The sequence below is a fragment of the Sitophilus oryzae genome, unplaced genomic scaffold, assembly GCF_002938485.1.
Source record: "Sitophilus oryzae breed Bouriz unplaced genomic scaffold, Soryzae_2.0 scaffold_808_pilon_pilon, whole genome shotgun sequence".
Classification (NCBI taxonomy): domain Eukaryota; kingdom Metazoa; phylum Arthropoda; class Insecta; order Coleoptera; family Curculionidae; genus Sitophilus; species Sitophilus oryzae.
This window is the reverse complement of record NW_022147426.1, coordinates 3,675,417-3,695,619: the sequence shown is the minus strand read 5'-3', so window position 1 is coordinate 3,695,619 and position 20,203 is coordinate 3,675,417. Positions and strand designations below refer to the sequence as shown.

The 20,203-nt window shown below is 32.1% G+C and overlaps 1 protein-coding gene across 1 annotated transcript in view; it reads left to right on the top strand.

Annotated features, from left to right (window-relative positions):
* Positions 1-13,655: 13,655 nt before the first annotated feature.
* The window catches only part of LOC115888797 (chaoptin-like), a 113,208-nt gene continuing 106,660 nt past the window's right edge, over positions 13,656-20,203 (top strand). Inside the window, exon 1 of the mRNA XM_030908638.1 lies at positions 13,656-13,894. Coding sequence (XP_030764498.1) covers positions 13,873-13,894 — 22 coding nt within the window. The 5' untranslated portion in view covers positions 13,656-13,872. The remainder of the gene's footprint in view (positions 13,895-20,203) is intronic.

Below are 20,203 nucleotides of genomic sequence, written 5' to 3'. Positions count from 1 at the left end.
ATAAAGCCCTTACATCTCGTCAGGTACTTATAGTAAAAATTTTGATTTAGCTACCTTACCTCCAACAACTAACGCAGCTGAAAATCATTATTATAGGACCTATTTATAAATGCAGTATTGGCTAAATAACGGAAAAGAGGCAACAGAATGTGGATGGAGTAAAAAAACGGATACCTTAGTTCCAAAAACAATGTCAAACGCAGTGGCACCAGAATTTGTATTGAAAATGATTTACTGTAATTGCAAATCTGGATGTAATAAACTATGTACCATTGCGATAAAAAAAAGTAGTACAAGAATTAGTAGTCCCAGATGGAACTCCTGGTCTAAAAGGATATTTGAATTATATTGATTTTTTTTGGATTTAGCCAACAACACTGTTTTTTTGTTTATCCCTAATCATCTGCAATGTCCCTTATGGGAACCCCATCCCTTAATCGCGTAAATATAATCGATTTTTGCTCTGAAGTTAAAGGCATTTTTTAAAAATTACGTGACATTGACACAAGAATATAGACCAGCAGATTAAATCATATTTTGTTGTACTATTTTTTTAATCGCAATGGTACATGTTTAAAATCAATATGCCATGTTCATGCTTATGTGGTAACTGTAATGGTATTTCTTGCGAGAACAAACAAATATCGGTCGATGAAGAACAAATCGAATAAAATTGTAAATTTCATTTTTTTTTCTAGAGATGACAGTTTGAAAAGTTAGATTACAAGTTGGTAACACATTTTTATTAAAATGGTCATAATTTGAATTATTGTTATTCGATTTGTAAGGGTATGTTAATAATGTATTTATCATAATGAAAAAGTGTTAAGATTTTAGGTTAAGATCGTAGATGATATTTATGTCAAAAAGACATTCGCAAGTAGTTTATTACATTTTATTTTTTTCTTCCAACCTGTAGCCTAATTTTTCAAACTGTCACTGTATTTTTAAAAACAAGTTGTTTACAAAATGGTAACAAAAAGACCTTGGTTTAATTGCAAATAGCCCCGACCGGAACAAGGTGGAGGCTGCTGTCGCACATTATTAATACACATGTATTTAGTAAAGGATAGCTTTGACAATTATTGTTAATTTTGAAATTTTATTAAACCACCAATAAATATTTCTTGAAAATGTCACAAGGACTGTATTTTATTTCAATTGATGCTAAATATCCATGTTATTTGTTAATAAGCTTAAAAAAATAGTAATTTGCATTTCGGTGATTCCTTTTAAAAATTGCTCGATTTTCAAAAAAAAATTGTACGTCACTGCGTTAGGATAATAAACTATTCTTTATTGATTCTGATAGAGTTTTTTATTCTCTTTAATTTTTACCTCTTGAAGTTTTTCGCTATTACGCACTGTTTTCGAGTTATTTACATTTTTTCCCAAAAAATACCAAAACTCAAGATGGCGGCCGATTTTTTTTTGATGACGCACACATCGGACAAATGGGGACTTTTAGTATGTTAATAAGGGTTACTAAGGCTAACTATTTTCAATGGTCGCAGCTTTCTAAAAATTTTTGCAAATTCAAAATTATTTGCACTGGCCTATAAATGGTTATCGTTGAGCCACGACTATCCAATGCATTTGATAAATGAAATATTTAGTAATTCGTTTCATTTTTGTGTGCGTCAGTGCATTATTAGTTCTTCAAAATTTTTATAACTTCACCTTGTAAATACTGTGCTGTTTTTGCGTTTACTAAAATATTTAAAATACAAAAATAGTAGTTTTTTAAATTGACGATACGCAGACCTATAGACATAGCATACGCAGACATATGCAGGTGGTCAAAATTTTTCCGAAAATTTGCTTGTTTTTCCGTAGGCCGATCTTTCAATTATTTACTTTTATATGGTATGTGGTCTATTTTTTTAATGGAAAATTTTGGGAAGTAGCAATTTTTAAGAGAGATGAGTTGAACTTACAATTAATTTTAAAAATACATATTTGTATTTTAGATGTTTTAATTAATATGAATTAGTTGTAGTTAATAATCATGTTTAAGTAATGTGGTTATCGAAATAAAATTTTGGGGTCAGAACATTAAATTGAAAGTTTTACACCGGCCAATTTAAAAAAAAAGTTAACGATATTTGTATTTTGTTTATGCTAATTCTCTTACATGTAGTTTTTACGAAAAAATATTTCATTTATTTTTTAAGGTAAAAGTAAGTATTAAGTTTAAATAGTAATATAAAGTAATAAAAAGTAATATAAATAATTTTGATGTCTAATTTTTTATTTATATTTTTTTTCCATTACACTGCATGCTTAGAAAATTAATAAATGTTTATATTTCATGATTTTAAAATTTGTTGCTAATATAACAAATTAGGTTTGTAATTATTATTATTTAATAAACCAACGTTGCCAAAAAAATTAGAGGCTATATTATTTTTAAATAGGATCTAATGTAAATAATTTTGACTCCTAATTTGTTGTTTATATTTTGCTACTACTTAAAAAATAAATAAATGTTTATATTTCATGATTAAATTTTTTTTTTCAAAAGTCAGTAACATGGAAACGGTAGGTTTGAGGTACATTGTGTGTATTTCGATTTTTGCTTAGAATTGAAGCACGGCACATAAATCATACGGCAGGCCAACTCGCTTTAGCGGGAACGCTACGCGCATATCCTTGCGCACGCCGCCATTATGGGTGCCAGCAACAGATATTAACCAGTGCCGTAGTCAGTCGTAGTCTTTGTCATCGACAGTTACGGCAGCTTAGAATCAGTAGCGTGCGGCTTAATTTATTTCATTCTTTTCTTGAGTGATATATTTTTGTTTATTGTGTGATATATTTGGTTTTTGTAGTTTAGTAGTACAATGGAAGTCTGAAATTCTTTTAGGTTTAATACTCAATCATTGCCTACGGCATTCAAAGTAATTTTTATTATTAGATATCCTGCAAAATGACAAACAAGATTCATTTCTAAATTACTGTTTTTCTGATTATCCGTATCTATTTTTAATTTTTATGGATAGCTCATTACAATTCAGAGAGAAAAGAACAGAGGTCTCGTTGTTTTTTATAATAAGGTCTGCCGTTTTTACTAAGATATTTGCCAGATCATTTTGGCAATTTTCAGTACCAGTGTGTAATATTCGTTCACAAAGTTTTTTAAATGTTCTTCTAAACTGGATGGATTTATCCTGGATGGGAATAATGATAGGTTTACAAGATATTGGAATTACTTATAGCTCATGACAATTCAGAGAGAAAAGAACAGAGGTCTCGTTGTTTTTATAATAAGGTCTGCCGTTTTTACTAAGATATTTGCCAGATCATTTTGGCAATTTTCAGTACCAGTGTGTAATATTCGTTCACAAAGTTTTTTAAATGTTCTTCTAAACTGGATGAATTTATCCTGGATGGGAATAATGATAGGTTTACAAGATATTGTAAACCTATCATTATTTCTAAATTACAGGAATTACAAGATAAAGTTATCGTACCAGATTTTTATGAGTGCAACTGTACACTCAAATCTCGCGACGAGCTTTTATATACGTTATAAGTTCATAAAAAGCAAGTTAAATAAAAGCTTGTGAAATAAGCTAGGGACTGCTCATTGGTAAAGATCTTACCATATCAACATTAGACACCCGAGCTGGTGTAAACTCTCTGTTCCCCTTCTGGTCCTCAAAACCTACAATATTATCACGACCACTATTATAAAATAAATTGCACTTGTTATTCATATCATCAATACATAGAACACAATATCGATTAAGTTCATCCGGTTCATCGAAACTTTCAACTTTTCTTTTTCAGAGTCTCAAATACACTAAGATTTTCTAAGCCAGGCTTGATATCGATGTCATATATTCATTATCTTAGGTTCTCTGGGTCTCTCTGATCAAATAGATTTGTCAAGAGCGTCTTATATATTTTTGGTCCGGAAAAGTATATAGCCAAACATTTATATTTAAATTCATCAGTTACTTTTCTTCCTTTAGCTGATTTGTTAATTTGTGCAATTTAAATATTAACAAAATTTGCTATGTCCATTGATGGACATAATTTGTACGTGTAGCCTCTTTAGATTGTTCAATAGATATTTTATTGGGTATTTCTTTAATTCTTGTTTGTAACTCCTGGCATGTTTTTTTTAATTTTAATTGTCTATTCTCTACAGTTAAATGTTTAATTGATTTTTTTCATTTTTACTTTTCGAGGAGTATGCGCGGTTAACGATTCATTTGTTTAGATAAAAGTATTGTGTAAAACAATTCAGTTTCAGTCAATTACAGTATTTTTTTTAATACGACCCTGTCTATCAATTTTTTGATACGTTTTAATCCGGTCCTGACTCGGCACCCATAATGGTGTTTTCAAGGTCAAATTTTATAGAAATTTTAAACAATGGGATCTGAGCCGTGTGATTTATATGCCGTGATTGAAGGAAGAATTGAAATATGCAATAATAAATATATAGGGGATTCTATTTAAAAAAATGAAACTTTGATGTGCCATGACTTTATGACCGACCCTGTAAACATAAATTTAATACTCGCCAATAGACATTTAAAAATTTTAAAAAAACTATAATTTTTGTATTTAACTTTTTGCGGTACCTTGTATATTTTACCTAATAATCGACCGTTTCCATACATAAAAGCGACCCTGTATAGTTACGTGGATACGTAAATTACTATGGAAACTGTCGCAAACATATCAACGACTCACATTTATCTTCTTTCTTTGTTGCACACGCGGTGCTACTACTCTGTCTATCCTTGTCGAGGACCTATCGTCCAGGCGCCAAATTTTAATATTAATTTTTAAAATTTAATTGGTAAAATGAATTTATTTGAACAATAAATTGAATGTTTACTGTCACAGAAAACAATTATATAAAAATATATTTAGCCACTCCGAAGGAATATCAATATTCTCTAACCAGAAAGTATGCCGTGTAGTTTAATATAAATAAAAAGCTCTTCTTACATTTGAAGATCTCGATCCAAAAATAGCCTTTAGCAGTCCTTAGTATAAGTATTTTTATTAGTGACGTTTGAAAAAAGAAAAAAAACTCTATTAGAAGCCACAAATGATCTCTCAAACACAAAATACTTCGAAGCATTTTAACAATTGAGCAATAAAAAATACAAAAGGATTTTATTACAACCCCAGTCTTGTAAATTTCCCCGCCTGGCGTGTTGATGGCAAAGTGAAGGGCCTTAGAAAGGAATTACCATTATATAATTTACTGACTTTATTGCTGCTTAAGGTTAATAGCTTCTTTCTTAGGGCGTTATTTAAATTAATGGTGAAGTTCGTGGAATCTTTGCAATTTAATCTCGAATATCATCGATTTTTCAATAAGAAAATAATGTAAAATAGCTTATAAATAGCGTAGTCAGTGGTTTACTAGAGTAAACAGAAACGTACAACGTTAAAATGAATCCTCGAGTTTGCTAGTTGCAAGTGAGTGGCGTTTTATTTAACTTTCTTTACTTTAAAATGACGCGAATAAGGAAATTCACTTCAGGGGAACGAATAGAGCCAAGATTGCAAATAGTTTTATTTTATCGAAATACTATTTTTTTATTAAATAAAAGAAAAAGCAAGATATACATGAAAAAAAATAGTGTGTGCACTATGTGCGCATATTTAAAGTAAAACTTCTTACTAACAGCTATTAAATTGAAGGATTTGAAGGATATATACTCTGTTTTTTTTCTCAGGTAAGATTTCGACAGACGATGACAGAAGAAAAGCAGATGAGGTCCCATACCAATCTATTTATTTTACTAAAAAAAGTTTCTAATAATTTTTAAGTTAACTATGGATGGGTTTAAATATAAATTCGTCATGCGTCGTCACTTGTTGTTTTTAACCAGTTTTATTGGTTTATTTCAAAAATGACAGATCGTATTTCAATTTTATTGGTTTGACGGAACGATGAACGACAAACGGACGCCGATGCGTATGAACTCGCCTTTAGATTTTTGACGTTTGTCAAAGTCTTGCCAAATTATAGGTTATAATTTTCTGACAACTTTTGTCAAATACCCTGCGTTTTGGAAGATGATGCATTTTGATTCGTGTTATTACGAGTGTTCTGTGTCTTTTGAAGTCAAGTGGAGGAAAAATCGAGTGAAAATTAACTGTAGAACCCAGAGCACAGTTTATGGATAATACTCGCTGCCCAGGCAGAAAGTCTTATACAGATACACCAATAAAGTTACTATCAATAAAGTTCGTATACCATCTCGTCGTAGATAAGTGCATCTCGAATATGGTAGAAGAACCATACTAAACACATACTAAAAACTGGAGTAGCTGTAAAATATCGACATCACACGATAGGTAAATAATGGATTTGAGTACTGCAGAAAAATAATGTCAAAAGGTACTGGTTTAAAAAAATTAAGATTAAAGTTAATTAATCAACCTGTGAGGTATAAAATTTGGTAAGTGTTATTATTAATAAAATAGTTTGTTTTATCTATTCCTGCGGAATATTACAAATTTGTATTTGTACATAAGTTATATTGATAAAATATAATCATAAATGCGGGAAGTTTCATAAAGCTTGAAAGTAAGAAATAGTTCTTTTTTATATTTTTTGGTATGTGGTGTCTTGTTTTTGTTTGTTTTGTATTAACACATACCGTTTTTTATTAAATAAAATAACTCGATTACATTTTTTCAGTTTTATGCAGTTTTATTCACAATATTTTGAAGTTACTTGTCAGTGAAATTTTAAATACATATATTAATTTCCTGCTATGCGTTCCAGTTGTACCAACTTATTTCTTTGTAAAATAAAATAAAATAAACTACTTTGAAATTAAAATGACAGACACATCTATCACTGTCAAGGATCTTCTCGTTGGACAGACTATATAATTTTTTATAAATGCTTTTTATAAACTTCAAAAAAAATAGGGTTAATATAAAACCGTATACTATTTTAGCTTTATAATTTTTTAATGTTTTTTTTTAATTTTTATTAAAAAACGATAATTCTATTACCCGGCTGGATAGCTGAGGCCATTAACCCTTTGAATAAGAAGACTAAGGAAGGAGCATATCAAAAATCTTAGGTACACCGCGATGGGCCTCAAATATGGCCGACTTAAATTCCGGTTTATCAGTGTCGTTCTAATTTTATTTAAAAAATGTAAAACTATGATGTAGGGTAGACGTGGGGTAGACTCAATAATTTGTTGTTTTATTTTACGTTGTGAATAAATGTTGGTAGTTATTAAAATTGTTATAAAAATATATAATTCTAATAAAAATAGATAAGTTATAATAAGTATTTATTACCAGAAACATCCGATACGCTACTGAAGCAGGTAAGTCAAATTAACGTATCTAAACTCTTTGACATATAATCTTTGACAAGCAATAAATAAAAGCTAAAATGCAAGAAAAATATATAATTTAGTTAATTTAAGTGAATTTCATAAATGATCGGTTTACTACACGTATGTATATTATATAAGGTACCTGAACCAATTAAGGCCACGTTAAGGTTTAAAGGGGCATTGCAAGAAAAATATTAATCCAACCCTTGTAGAAAATATTGGGGAACAATTAGTGCTTCATATATGTTGATCCTACATCAAAAAAAGTATAATTTTTTGTTTGTTTTGTGGATTTTTTTTGTTTTTTTAAAAACACTGCAATTGGCCTTATTGGGTAACCCAGGCACTTTTAAAGGCCACGTGCAGAAATTGATAAATAGGAGCTATTACAATAAAAAAAACAATTTTTTGTTGATAACATTTTTATTTAACCAAGAAACTTACTAAATTTCGCAATCGTAACAAACAAACTTGGTTTTATTATCCCTGCATAACCCGACACATTCCTCATGGACGTATCGGCAACACAACACACAAAGTCGCATGTCTAACACCCTATCTTCCTTACAAATAAAGCAGTACCAACTCTCCGTTGATGGCTTTTTACTTTTTAAAGCTTTATTTTTATTCTTAACTTTGGAAGTTGAAGGAGTTAAATTTTCTCTGTTACTCGTCGAAGGTACCGCAAAACTAGTGGAAGGTTCGGCAAAACTAGAGGAAGGTTTGTTAAATAAATCTCTGACAACAACTTGAGCAGCTGAATTAATTGCTTTGCGTCGTTTAGTGACTGGAATTTTTAATTCAGGTGTTGGAAACAATTCCTTCATACTCTCCCTCGATTCATTCAAAATTGAGTCTTGATTTTCATTCCTAGTTTCAGGTTCAATTGCATCAGTAGTTTTATTACCGTTACAATCCAAAGATATTTTCTTCTTCAGAACCAAATTAATGAGTGGTTCATTATCAGAATCACTATCGGATCCTTCTTCTGATTCTGAAGAGCTTAACGTTACTTCGTTACGAGGATTTATTTGTGGATCTTCCATTCCATCTTCATTATTAGCTGCAGGAGATGCACGATAGGACAATCTACTAGGAGCAAATGCAATTTCTGGTATGGAATTAGGGTTGTATGGAAATATTCCAGTGGCTTCAAAAGCCGACTGTAAATTTTTCACAGACATAGCTTTTGGGTAAATTTCGCTGAGTATCTTACCAAACCGAGTTCTTGTTATTTTTCTATCAGGAAAAGTTGTCCAATACAGTAATACTTCTTCGTCCCAATAATGTTCAAAGCTGCGAAAAACGCATTTATCAAGTGGTTGTAACTCGTGTGTGGTGTTGCTAGGCAGACACAAAAGAGTTATTCCCAATGCATCTGCGGTTTCAAAAACAGAAATATCCAGGTGAGAGGCTGCTCCATCCATTATCAGCAAAACGTCTCCTTCGGGCTTAAATTTAGCGAAGTGCTGTAGCCACTTACAAAAAACACTTGTGGTCATGCTCCCCTTAGGTGTCATTTCAATAACAGTCCCAGGAGCCATATTTTCTTTCCATTCGTCCTTGCACCTTTTTCCTTTAAATAAGACCATTGGGGGTATGGCTTGACCAACTGCGCTGCCACAAGCGACCACAGTCACGTTTTCGGCATGCTCCGTTGCAATTATGTGAACCCTCCTTTCACCTTTTCTGGCAAGGACCTTTTGCTGATGGTGTAGGGTCAATCTGCAACCCTTTTCATCCATGTTAAATATCAAGTGCGGCTTGTCAATAAAGTTTTTTTCAGTCATTATCTGTTTTAGTTTAGTAAAATAGTCATTTACAATGGTTTTGTTCATTTTTTGGGCCCTAGCGGGATTAAGAAGCTGAGCTTTACGCTCGGTGATTTCTGGGTGCCTGGCAAAAAATAATTTTATCCATCTTCTGCCAGCCATTTCCTTTTCTCGATTAAAACAGTGTCTAATATTTCTAGTGTTTGCAAATGTATACACCGACTTTCGAATGATTTTGTTTGTCAAAGGTACTCCGATATTGCCTAACCTTATAATACGTTGACACAACTCATTTTCTTGTTCTACGGTTAGTATTGAGGATCTCCCCAATTTCTTAACGAAACTTCCAGTTGTGACATGGTTTCGAAGGGTTCGTCTCGGAATATCATAGCGCTTAGCCGCTGTCAGGACAGGCATTCCCTGATTTATACTCGCAAGAGCTCTCCTCAACTGCTGCTCGGACCATTTTGCTCTTTGTGTGGGTGGTATGTTCTGAGAATAGAGAAAAAAATAGGTAAGAACCTAATAAGGCCACATAGTTCCTAACAAGGCCACTCAGGTGGCTTTATTAGGAACGCATAACCTTAAAACAACAAACCCTCGTAACTCCTTTAAAGTTGAAAATAACAAAAAACCCAAATTACTTCCATTAAGCTAACTTACCTTGGTAACTCCTTATATAAAAAGAAAAGTTATAAAAAACAATTTTAATAAAAAATCACAAACAACATATACAAGAATCCCGTTAACGAAAACGGCTACAAACCACGATGTACTGTAACTCCATCTGTTGGCGATTTTTTGAAATCACCCATAGACTAAAGTTATAGAGCGCATGGGTATATATTATTGTTAGTTACAATTTTTACGTTAGGTTTGTTTTCTGTCGCTAAGGGGCGTATGGCCTTATAGTAGCACTGGCCTTAATTGGGTAAAGTACCTTAGTCACTTATTAGCGAAAAGTTGTTCCATTATTTCACTCAATTTTTGCCGAGATCTACCGCACGCTACACAACCAACTATTTTAGAGTCTTTTTCGATAAATCGCGATAGTGTCACTGTTAATTTAAGTTCTGCCACAATTTCCATCTAGATTTACTACCTTTATACAACTATCAGTAGTAGAATAAATAATAAATAACATAAAATAAGCTCCGTAAAGACTGACAAATCCACAAAATTTCAAATCAAATTCAAATGTGTCAAATGAATCGTCAAACAGAACTGTCAAGGATCCCCACCCTAGAGTGCTTTTTCCGCCCACCATGCATGAATACATGGATAGCATTATGCTCCTTCCTTAGTCTTCTTATTCAAAGATTAAACCAAAATATTACTACATCTATATCTCTGACTACTAGTAACTGCTACTAACCAACAATTTGTCTTGTGTAATCTGTGGTCTGTTTTTCTTTAAATGTTTTGTTCATTATTTCTGTTGGGGATTTATGTTTAAATTAATGTTAAACTCTAATAGAATATGTAGTTTTTTTGCATAATCAAAAATTGTCACTCTAAATTTTACATAACCAAATTGACACTCTAAATCGCTGTCTTTTTTAGACAGATGTCACTTGCCTTGTTTGAACGTTGTTAACAAGTTTCATCTTAAAATAAAATTTTAATCAATCACAATTGTTTATCTTTATCATTTACCGGATTAATAATGCAGAAATTACAGCTCAGTTAGAAACAATTCATTATTCATAGTGATTTACAGTAATTTTATTAAATTATACGAATATTCTCGTTGATTATTATTGGTTTGAAATAAATATGATATGATTACTATAAATTTTAATTCTGAGTTGGAAAATGAGCTACTACTGCCATTACTCGCTGACGAGTATTTGACACGCATCAAAAGATGGCCACGAAAGGCGTTTGAAAAAAAAACGTCAACGTGCTGTTAATTCATAAAAAATTCTATTATTACAGAGGATTATAAAGTAAAACCTAAAATCGTGTCGAGAAATCAACAGAACATAGATTCAGTGACACTATTTTATTTTCATCCAACTTACATACGTATGTAAATTACTTAGAACAAAATAGAGATATAATATATTTTCCATAGAACTTAATATAAATCTATAATACCTAACTGTTCTTAAAAACAACTTGTCCTTGTAACTATAAAAAAATAATATCTAGAAGGAACAATCTTCTTATACTAGAAAAAGTAAAATTTTACCTGCAAAGAAACTACACAAAGTGTAATTTTTGAAGTAAAGCTGGCCATACTCTAAACATTGAGTAAAATGTCCTGGAAGTTTCATTTTTTTCATTCATTTTTTGGTTTCGATTGATAATCTGATTTTTTTAAGTTAATTTGTTTTGGGTAATTGCTGTGGTTAATTCCTGTAACTTTTTTTTTGCAAAATAATATTTAGTACTATATTTTTAGGTAGACATCTTGCACTTGGGAATTTTGCGATCTTGAATGCTGATTACGAACAACCAATCAACAAATTTTGCGATATCGTCTGCTGTTTATAAAAGGAGTTTAGGCAGATTTGCGATATAGTTTGTCCAACGAGAAGATCCTTGACAGTGATAGATGTGTCTGTCATTTTAATTTCAAAGTAGTTTATTTTATTTTACAAAGAAATAAGTTGGTACAATAGGAACGCATAATTAATATATTTAAATTTTGAGTGACAAGTGATTACTTCAAAATATTGTGAAAAAAACTGTATAAAACTGAAAAAATCTAATCTTGGTTAATTAACTTTAATCTTACAGATACTCCAGTTTTTGGTACCATATACGAGATGGTATACAACTTTATTTGTGGCTAATACAATTCTTTGGCCATAATGTCTGGCAAACTGTGTTTCTGGTGGTCTCTGGGCACCGAATATTAACTGTAAACTATGGTCTGGGTCAACACTTAATTTTCCCTCGAGTTTTCCTACACTTGATTTAAAAAAAACACGAAACACAAGTAACAACACAGTTCAAAATGCAAAATATTTATCATTTCTATTTGACATAATTCGACACAAAATTATAACCTATAATTTGGCAAGAGTTTGACAACTCTCAAAAATCTTAAGTCGGCTTCATACGCATCGGAGTCCGTTTGTCGTTATCGTTGCGTCAAACCAATAATAGGGAGTTTTCGTTGCTTACAAATTGCAATTGCGGTTAACGCTAATTGACAACTTTAACATTTCAATTTTGAATATCGTATATCGTAACCGCTAGCTGCCGATATTTTACGGACGTTAGCCAAAGCCGTTAACATAGCGGTACGCATGCGCACTAGCGCAGTAGAAACACAACATTGAAAAATACAGATCTAACCTAACCTCATTCTATTTTGTTTATGTTTTGATTATTTATTTTATCTGTGTTAAACTCGTTGGGAATTCTTAGTGCTTCAACTAATCGAGGAATGTCTTTTTTTTCAAAGAGGAAGTTGGTGGGAATTATTATTGCTGAGGATTATTATTGCTTGTAGAAAACCCTTAATTTCCAGAACACTCTTGAGGCGCTGCTGACGCTGTGCAGAATTTCAGAGTCGATATTGGCCTTTTCCAAAATCAAACTGCCGAGGTAATTGAATCCTGCTACATATTCCAATAGTTCTTCTCCGATTTTTATAGCATTGTTGTGATCTACCAGGGAAGTGCACATGATTTTAGTTTTATCGATGTTCAGCTTAAGGCCCAAAGCCTCGTATGCCTAGGTATATGTGTTCAACATTTCTTTTAATTGCTGTAACGTTTTTGCAACTTTTATGTTGAACAGACCGCCGACGTATCTTTATCTAATGTCCAGCAAGTGAGCTAGATGCTTTACCTAGACCGTTATTCCGAAACTACAAACATATCGATGATAATATGCATAAAATCAAGGTTGGTATAAAATTTAAGGCCCTGTGTTACAGCCTTTAATATTTACCCCCAACGCGCGTAAAGACCCTGTAGCTCAGAAACGCAGAGTTTTATGAAAATGTTTTTTACAGCATCTTCCATTTGACAAAAAAAAATGGTACAGGTTTGTGCAAATCGCATCCTTCTATCTCATTAATAACGGAGATACCGTATGATTTCAATCAAAATGGCACACCCTTTACATTCTTGGTACGTTATCCACTGGAAGTTGGAGAAGTGGAATTTTCCTTTTGAGGATGTTCCAAGCTCTTGACTTATTAAAATAACTAATTTGGTTTTATATCATCTCGCCCAACTTTTTGTAGTGGAAGACTGCGTTGCGAGACTTGACAGTTTTTTACATTGTTGTGTTTTTGAGGTGATTATTTTTTAATTTATTTCTGTTACTTCAACAATCAATTAATCAAGCTACTCGAGCTTAATATAGTAATCGAAGGGTCATTTCCATTAATAATTAGACCTTTGACGAAACTTGGCACACACCTCTATTTGCTCGTCGTAAATTGCGGCGCACGCTCACTGGCAACGCCGCCTCGGCGCCGTGTTTTACCTGTCGTCCATCCGCGCGAACCGTCGCGACGTCCAACGTTTCCAAAGTTTTGAAATCGGAAACCCACAGTGGAATTTCGTGGGGCGTCGGGGCGGCATCGCGACGCTTTGCTCTCGGAACTCGGTTTTTTTTACGTCGAAGACGAACGATGACAAAAAATGACACGGAGTTTGACAAGTTGCCGTTGCTGCTTCTGAATTGGGAACGTCAAAAATCTTTCAAATATGTACCGGCTTCTAATAGGAATACGTAAAGGACGTTGTTGGATTGTTTAGGGGTTTAGTGGTAGTTTTAAAGTGACTGGTGTTATGTTAAAGTTTCAAATACCAAGTACGTAAACAAGAAATTTATTTTATAATTTAAATATTTTTGTTTGGTTTAAATTTATAAACATTTCTTTACTACAGTATGTCTCCGGATTGTCTTTACAAGAGGAAACACTATTTTATTAATGACATTTTGAAAAAAAATGCATTCTTAATGGTTAATATATAATGCTTTGAGAAAATAAAAAAAAATTAAAATATGGTGGAATTCTTCCTAAAGTGCAAAAGGATTTTTAGGTGAATGTCCTAAAAATCAAAACGCGGTTCTATGGTAATAACTTTGTTTTCATTCTTTGATAGACTGTTATTTATATAATTTTAATTAACATAATATTTTTTGTTGCTTTAAAATGTTAGAAAACCACAAAATTTATTTAGTAAGTAAGCTTAGGATCGATCTGAATTGAAATGTAACAATGATGTGCAAAAATCTCCGATCTAGATATTGTAGTTCTCTAGAAACTTCTAATGCACGCTCAGCCTGGGACACCCTGTATACATAAAAGGAGAAGAAGAAAAAGAAAACAACGCTTTATTGTACAAAAAGCCAAAACAGCTTCATCGACAAAGCAAAACAAAAAAAGCACAAAAACAAATATACAAATAATACAAAAAATGTCATACAATACAAATCAATTCAAAAAAAAATTACGTCATAAAATTACAAATAAAACATATATGGACATTGCAGAACACAGGCGTATCTAGAAAATTTTACAAAAGGAAAACTGTAAATGGATAAAATCAGTTATAATAACATAAAATCAAGAGTTATAAAATATTAAATACTAGACCTTTAACCAGTGTGTGAGATGATCAAAATATTAAAATTAAAATTCTAAATTGTTCATGATTAAACATCAACAAAAAAGTCGTTTACCGCATATAGGGCTCTCTCCAGTAAGTATGATTTCAGAGCTTTGCGAAATGCGGGAAAGAATGAAAGTGACTTGATATTCGAAGGCAAATGATTGTACATTTTCTTGGCATTGTACAGTATTGAGCCCTTAACTAGTTCTGAGCTCGGGGTTGGCAGATAAATATCGTGCTCCGCATTCCTAAGTGGATAGTTGTGAGAAGGCCTTTCCGGAATAGAGAATATGTGCTTGCGGATTAAGCAAACGGATTCAAAAATGAATAAGGAAGGAAGAGTCAGTATTTTGAAATTTTTAAAGAAATTCTGGCAGTGAGTTCTACTGTTTAGTCCCAATAAGTATCGAACTGCTCTCTTTTGAAGTTTGAAAATACGATCAAATTTTGTCGCGCAGCAAGTACCCCAGAATGGAAGGGCATAACGAAGATGCGACTCAAAAAGGGCATAATAGACCATTCTAGAGGTTGATGAGTTAAGTTCCTTAGACACTGATCTTAGCGCAAAACAGGCAGAGCTTAGTTTCTTTGATAAGGCTTCGATGTGCAAGTCCCATTTTAAAGAGTTGTCCACAACAAGTCCTAAGAATCTCACAGAGTCCACGACGTCAATAGTGGTGTTATTAAGTACAAAAGGTTGTATAGTACTTTTATATGACAAAACTTTAGTTTTTGAAAGGTTGAGGCATAGGAGATTAGAATCGCACCAAGATTTAATGGTGCGTAAGTCACTAGATATAGTATCATATAGTGCCGTAACATCTGGGCCGCTCCAAGTGAAACTAGTATCGTCCGCAAAGAGGCAGATTTTACCGCTAATGTCTAGATTTGCAATGTCGTTGATAAACACCAGAAATAAAATAGGACCAAGTACTGAACCCTGAGGGACACCACATTCTATAGGCTTACAAGAAGACATAGACGTATCAATCCTCACAAGCTGCCTTCTGTTGCCAAGATACGACTTAAGAAATATTATTATAAAACTAGTTTTAACACATTTCATATTATGTCATATCGTCTGACGGATTGTTGCATTGTTTAGCTAAAAGTAAACTGGTAAAAATAAAATGTGATTCATAGACAATAGAATTATGAAAATAATTTATATGGTGCATAGTGAAAGCACGATATTATTATCCTATTTACATATCTATTCGCGTATTTTTTGTGTTATTGGAATCAGCGTCTTTGTATCTATTTATAATAATTAATATTTCTGTTAATAGATATACAGGGTGTTCCTTAATGACATTCTAATATTTAAGGAGGCGATTCTAAGAAAAAAACTTCATATGAATATATGTCTTAAACATCTTACCTTTTCAGATACAGAGTGGTAAAATTTTATATCTAATGTTATATTTGTTACATGTCTTCCATGTATCAAAATGCTTATTTTGATACACAAAAAAATGTTTTATTTCTCAATTTCCTACAAGCCGGTCCAAAAATGATTGCCACACAACAGTCACCTTATTAGATTTTCAGCGATTTTACCCTGAAGTAAACTGATTAATTTTTTTAAGCAAAAAACCATGCGTTGCATTGGCTGAAAAAAATCAAGAGATAAAAAATGTTTAGAAATAAATGGAGATTTTGAAAATAATTTTTATTTTAAGAGAAGTCAGTGGTGTACTACTTTTTTCTCCAAAAATATTTAATATAAAACCTGTATGAAAGGCACAGGTTGAAATAAATAAAATTCTTTGTACATAAAAAAAGGTATTTTGATGCATAGAGATATCTATAATAAAATCAGAGGTATTATAAAAAAAAGTTTTTTTTTCTAGAAAATGTTACTACCCTGTATCTAAGAAATTAAGATGTTTAAGACTTACATTCATATGAAGGTTTTTTTCTTAGAATAGGACCAAGAATCACCAACTTAAATATTGGCATGTCATAATTAAGGAACACCCTGTATAGTATATAAATCCCATATCATTTACAATGACAGTTTAATACTGCTTTAGTCGAAAAATTTATGGTTGATATAGTATTATCTGTGTCTTATATAGCGTAGATAATTACTTCTGTTATGGTTAAATTCAAAGTAGAACTATGATTTTACAGTTTTTTTTGTACAGAGCTAGGAAGATACATAATTATATAAAAATAATTAAAACACCTTTGGGATTATCTCACTTCTGAAAAATTGAGAAGTTCATTGTGCTTAGTTTAAATAAAATATTAACAACAAAGTGACAATCACGTACAATAGAGTTATGAACATAATTATACTATGCATAGAAGAAGTAAGACATTTATTTATATTTTAATATAATCCCATAGCATCGAAAAAAAAACGGTGTCAGAGATAGCTTGGAAATGAAGATCGCTGTCATTTTATAAAGTAAAAAAAAGTAAAGATTTCAGTTAACGTCTCCTTTTTGCTGCCAGGGCTAATCTGGACGGGGCTTACTTTGTTTACGCGGATTCCGAACCGCGGTCCTCGGCCATATCGTGGTCAGTGGCCTACTGACTTAGGAAGTGTCTAAATTAACTCACGAGATATCCGATCTCATCCGGCCTCGAACCGATGTGAATGAGCAGTGTGTATCAATAGATTTACACTTTTCCCTTGGACAACAGCACGATACAGAGTTTCGAACCGGTCACCCGCCCATCCACCAGCATCGCCTTACGTCGCTTAACTTCGTTGCGCTGTTATTTTATAAGTAAAATTATAAAATGTTTAAAGCCACCGACAAACTAGTTTTTCTTTGGTTTTGAGGCAGTGACGTCTTACAAAAATTAACTTTTTTTTAGATTTCTCTTGCAGTGGTAAAATGCCCTTACTTTAAAAAAAACGTCAGAAAGGCATAGACATATATGCAAGAAACCGATGGTGTCTATGTAACCCATATCTTTATTTATTGTTATTTTTAATGTTACTGTTTTGCTACAGTACTTTTTTAAAAATCGTACCAGTGTTCTTCCTAAAATTAACTTTTTACATACATACAAAAATACTATTTTAATCTCATTTATGGCAATACTTGCATATATATAAATTTACGGTTATGGTAAATAAACTTTTATAGTATGTTCTGAATATGAAATAAAGACGCAAGTTATAACTGAACATTACAAAACAAATTTCACTCAATTATAGTTCCCATACTTCAAAGAATAATAATTTATTACAAATTAGACATCTAAAGTTCTGGTGTTCATTATTAATTCAATTTTTAACGATAATGACTAGACAGTGATTAACGAGCAGTACGGGATCTTAGTATATCTAAATTAGGAACATTGGCAATATGCTCTAGTAAAATCTTTTATATACCGGGTGAGTCTGAAACGTAGCTCACCCCTATATTTTTTAATTTTTTTTAGATATCAAAACGAGATTTGGTATGCTAGTATAGGACATAAATTAGGATTGATTGACGTGTTCAATTGTTTATGGTCACTTCCTGTTTTACCGGAAATGATTACAACTTTTGATTTTTGGATGACACCCTCGGTATACTTTTACTTTATTGGATAGAAAAAGACACTCTGAGTAGAATGACATACCACATGTCAATTTTTGACACTTTCGCATATGGTTTATTTGAAATTGTAACATGCGGTTCATAACGACAATTTGACACAAGTATTGAAAGAGCAAATGTGTGGTACCAAATTATTCATAAAAAAATGCTTTTTCCAAATATGCTAATGAACCAAGGAGGCCGAAATCGACAAAATATCAAGAGGCAAGTTTGAATCAGCATTTAACGGTCTGCTCAATTTTGCTAAGAAGCTAAAGTAAAGTCCATGGCGTACATATTTAAAAAAAAAATACTTTCAATGATAATCCATATGCACGTTCTTGGTGAATATGTCGACATTTTTTAGCATTAAAATATGTTGCACTTATATATACAGGGTGTCCCAGAAATGAGTGCAGATATTTTAAGGTGTGGTAGATCTGGCCAAAATAAACATATTTTCTCTTTACCATTTTTAAAATAAATTGAAAATAACCGAGTTACTTAACTTTGAAAATTTAAAAAAATAATCGCAACATTTTGAGACCCACCGGCAGATATTGCCAACTACATCCAATTACACGGATCAAGCCCGGATTTCAGTTAATTCGACGCACTGTGTTGCCATATGGACAAGAAAGTATATGTTTAAAAGTAAGTCATAAAATCACAACACCTGAGGAGTTTGCAGAGATGCATTACATTTTTAAGATTGTGATATTATTACATAAAATAAATTAAAAGTTAAATGTTTAAAAGTTAAAAAAGTTAAATTAAAAAACTTACCCAACATTAAAAAAGATACTTATGACAGATCGATGTAACTGCGATAGTTCTCTTTTTCGATACACCCTTAACTAAAATACACTTCATTGTGCTGCTTTACTTGTACATGCTATTATAAAAACTGCTAAAATAACAGTCCCCATTTTTAACTTAACACATTATTTTCATATAGGCTTCATCACAATTTGAACCACTGATTTACAAAACACCTTGAAAAGCACACATTACACATTACTTTGAATACTACCTCTCTGAATGAATAAATGTTGAGAATTATTGTCTCTTACCGCCACTTTACGAACTACTTTCAATCTAAGAAAATACATGTTTCACTCAACAATTTTGTTTTTTCGCTACTTTTTCGATGTATTTCGACAATTCCGTTGACAGCACAACCGTCGGCCAAGACAGTCGCGCATCACTGGTTGGTAACTGCTCACTGCTCCTTTGTCGCGTCGGCGTGTCGAGCTTGCGTCATGCGAGGTTGCCGTAGTTTCAACAATTTCAAATTCAAGACTCTAGAAGCAATCAAATTCTTATTAAATTTTAAAAATAAAACAGAAAAACATGAAAGGAAACAAACAAAACACAAATGAATTGATTATTGATAAGGTCACAAAAAAGAAATTTCTAAAATGTTTATCGTAATTCAGAATTCAATATATTAAAAACAGCCCGACGAATAATCAATTCATTTTTGTTTTGTTTGTTTCCTTTCATGTTTCTCTGTTTTATTTTTAAAATTTAATACGAATTTGATTGCTTCGAATGTCTTGAATTTGAAATTGTTCTAACTACGGCAACGTTGCTTAACATCATCGTCTGACGCAAGCCCGCTACGACGGCGCGGCTCAAAGGAGAAAGGACCAGTTCACACGTGGCACTCTTGGCCGACGCGCGACGGTTGGTCTGTCGAAATACATCGAAAAAATAGCGAGAAAACAAAATACGTATTTAAAATTGTTGAGTGAAATATGTATTTTCTTAGATTGAAAGTAGTTTGTAAAGTGGCGATAAGAGACGGTATTCAAAGTAATGTGCGCTTTTCAAGGTGTTTTGTAAATCAGTGGTTGAAATAAAACAGAGAAACATGAAAGAAAACAAACAAAACAGAAATTAATCGATTATTCGTTGGGCTGTTTTCGATATATTGAATTCTAAATTACGATAAA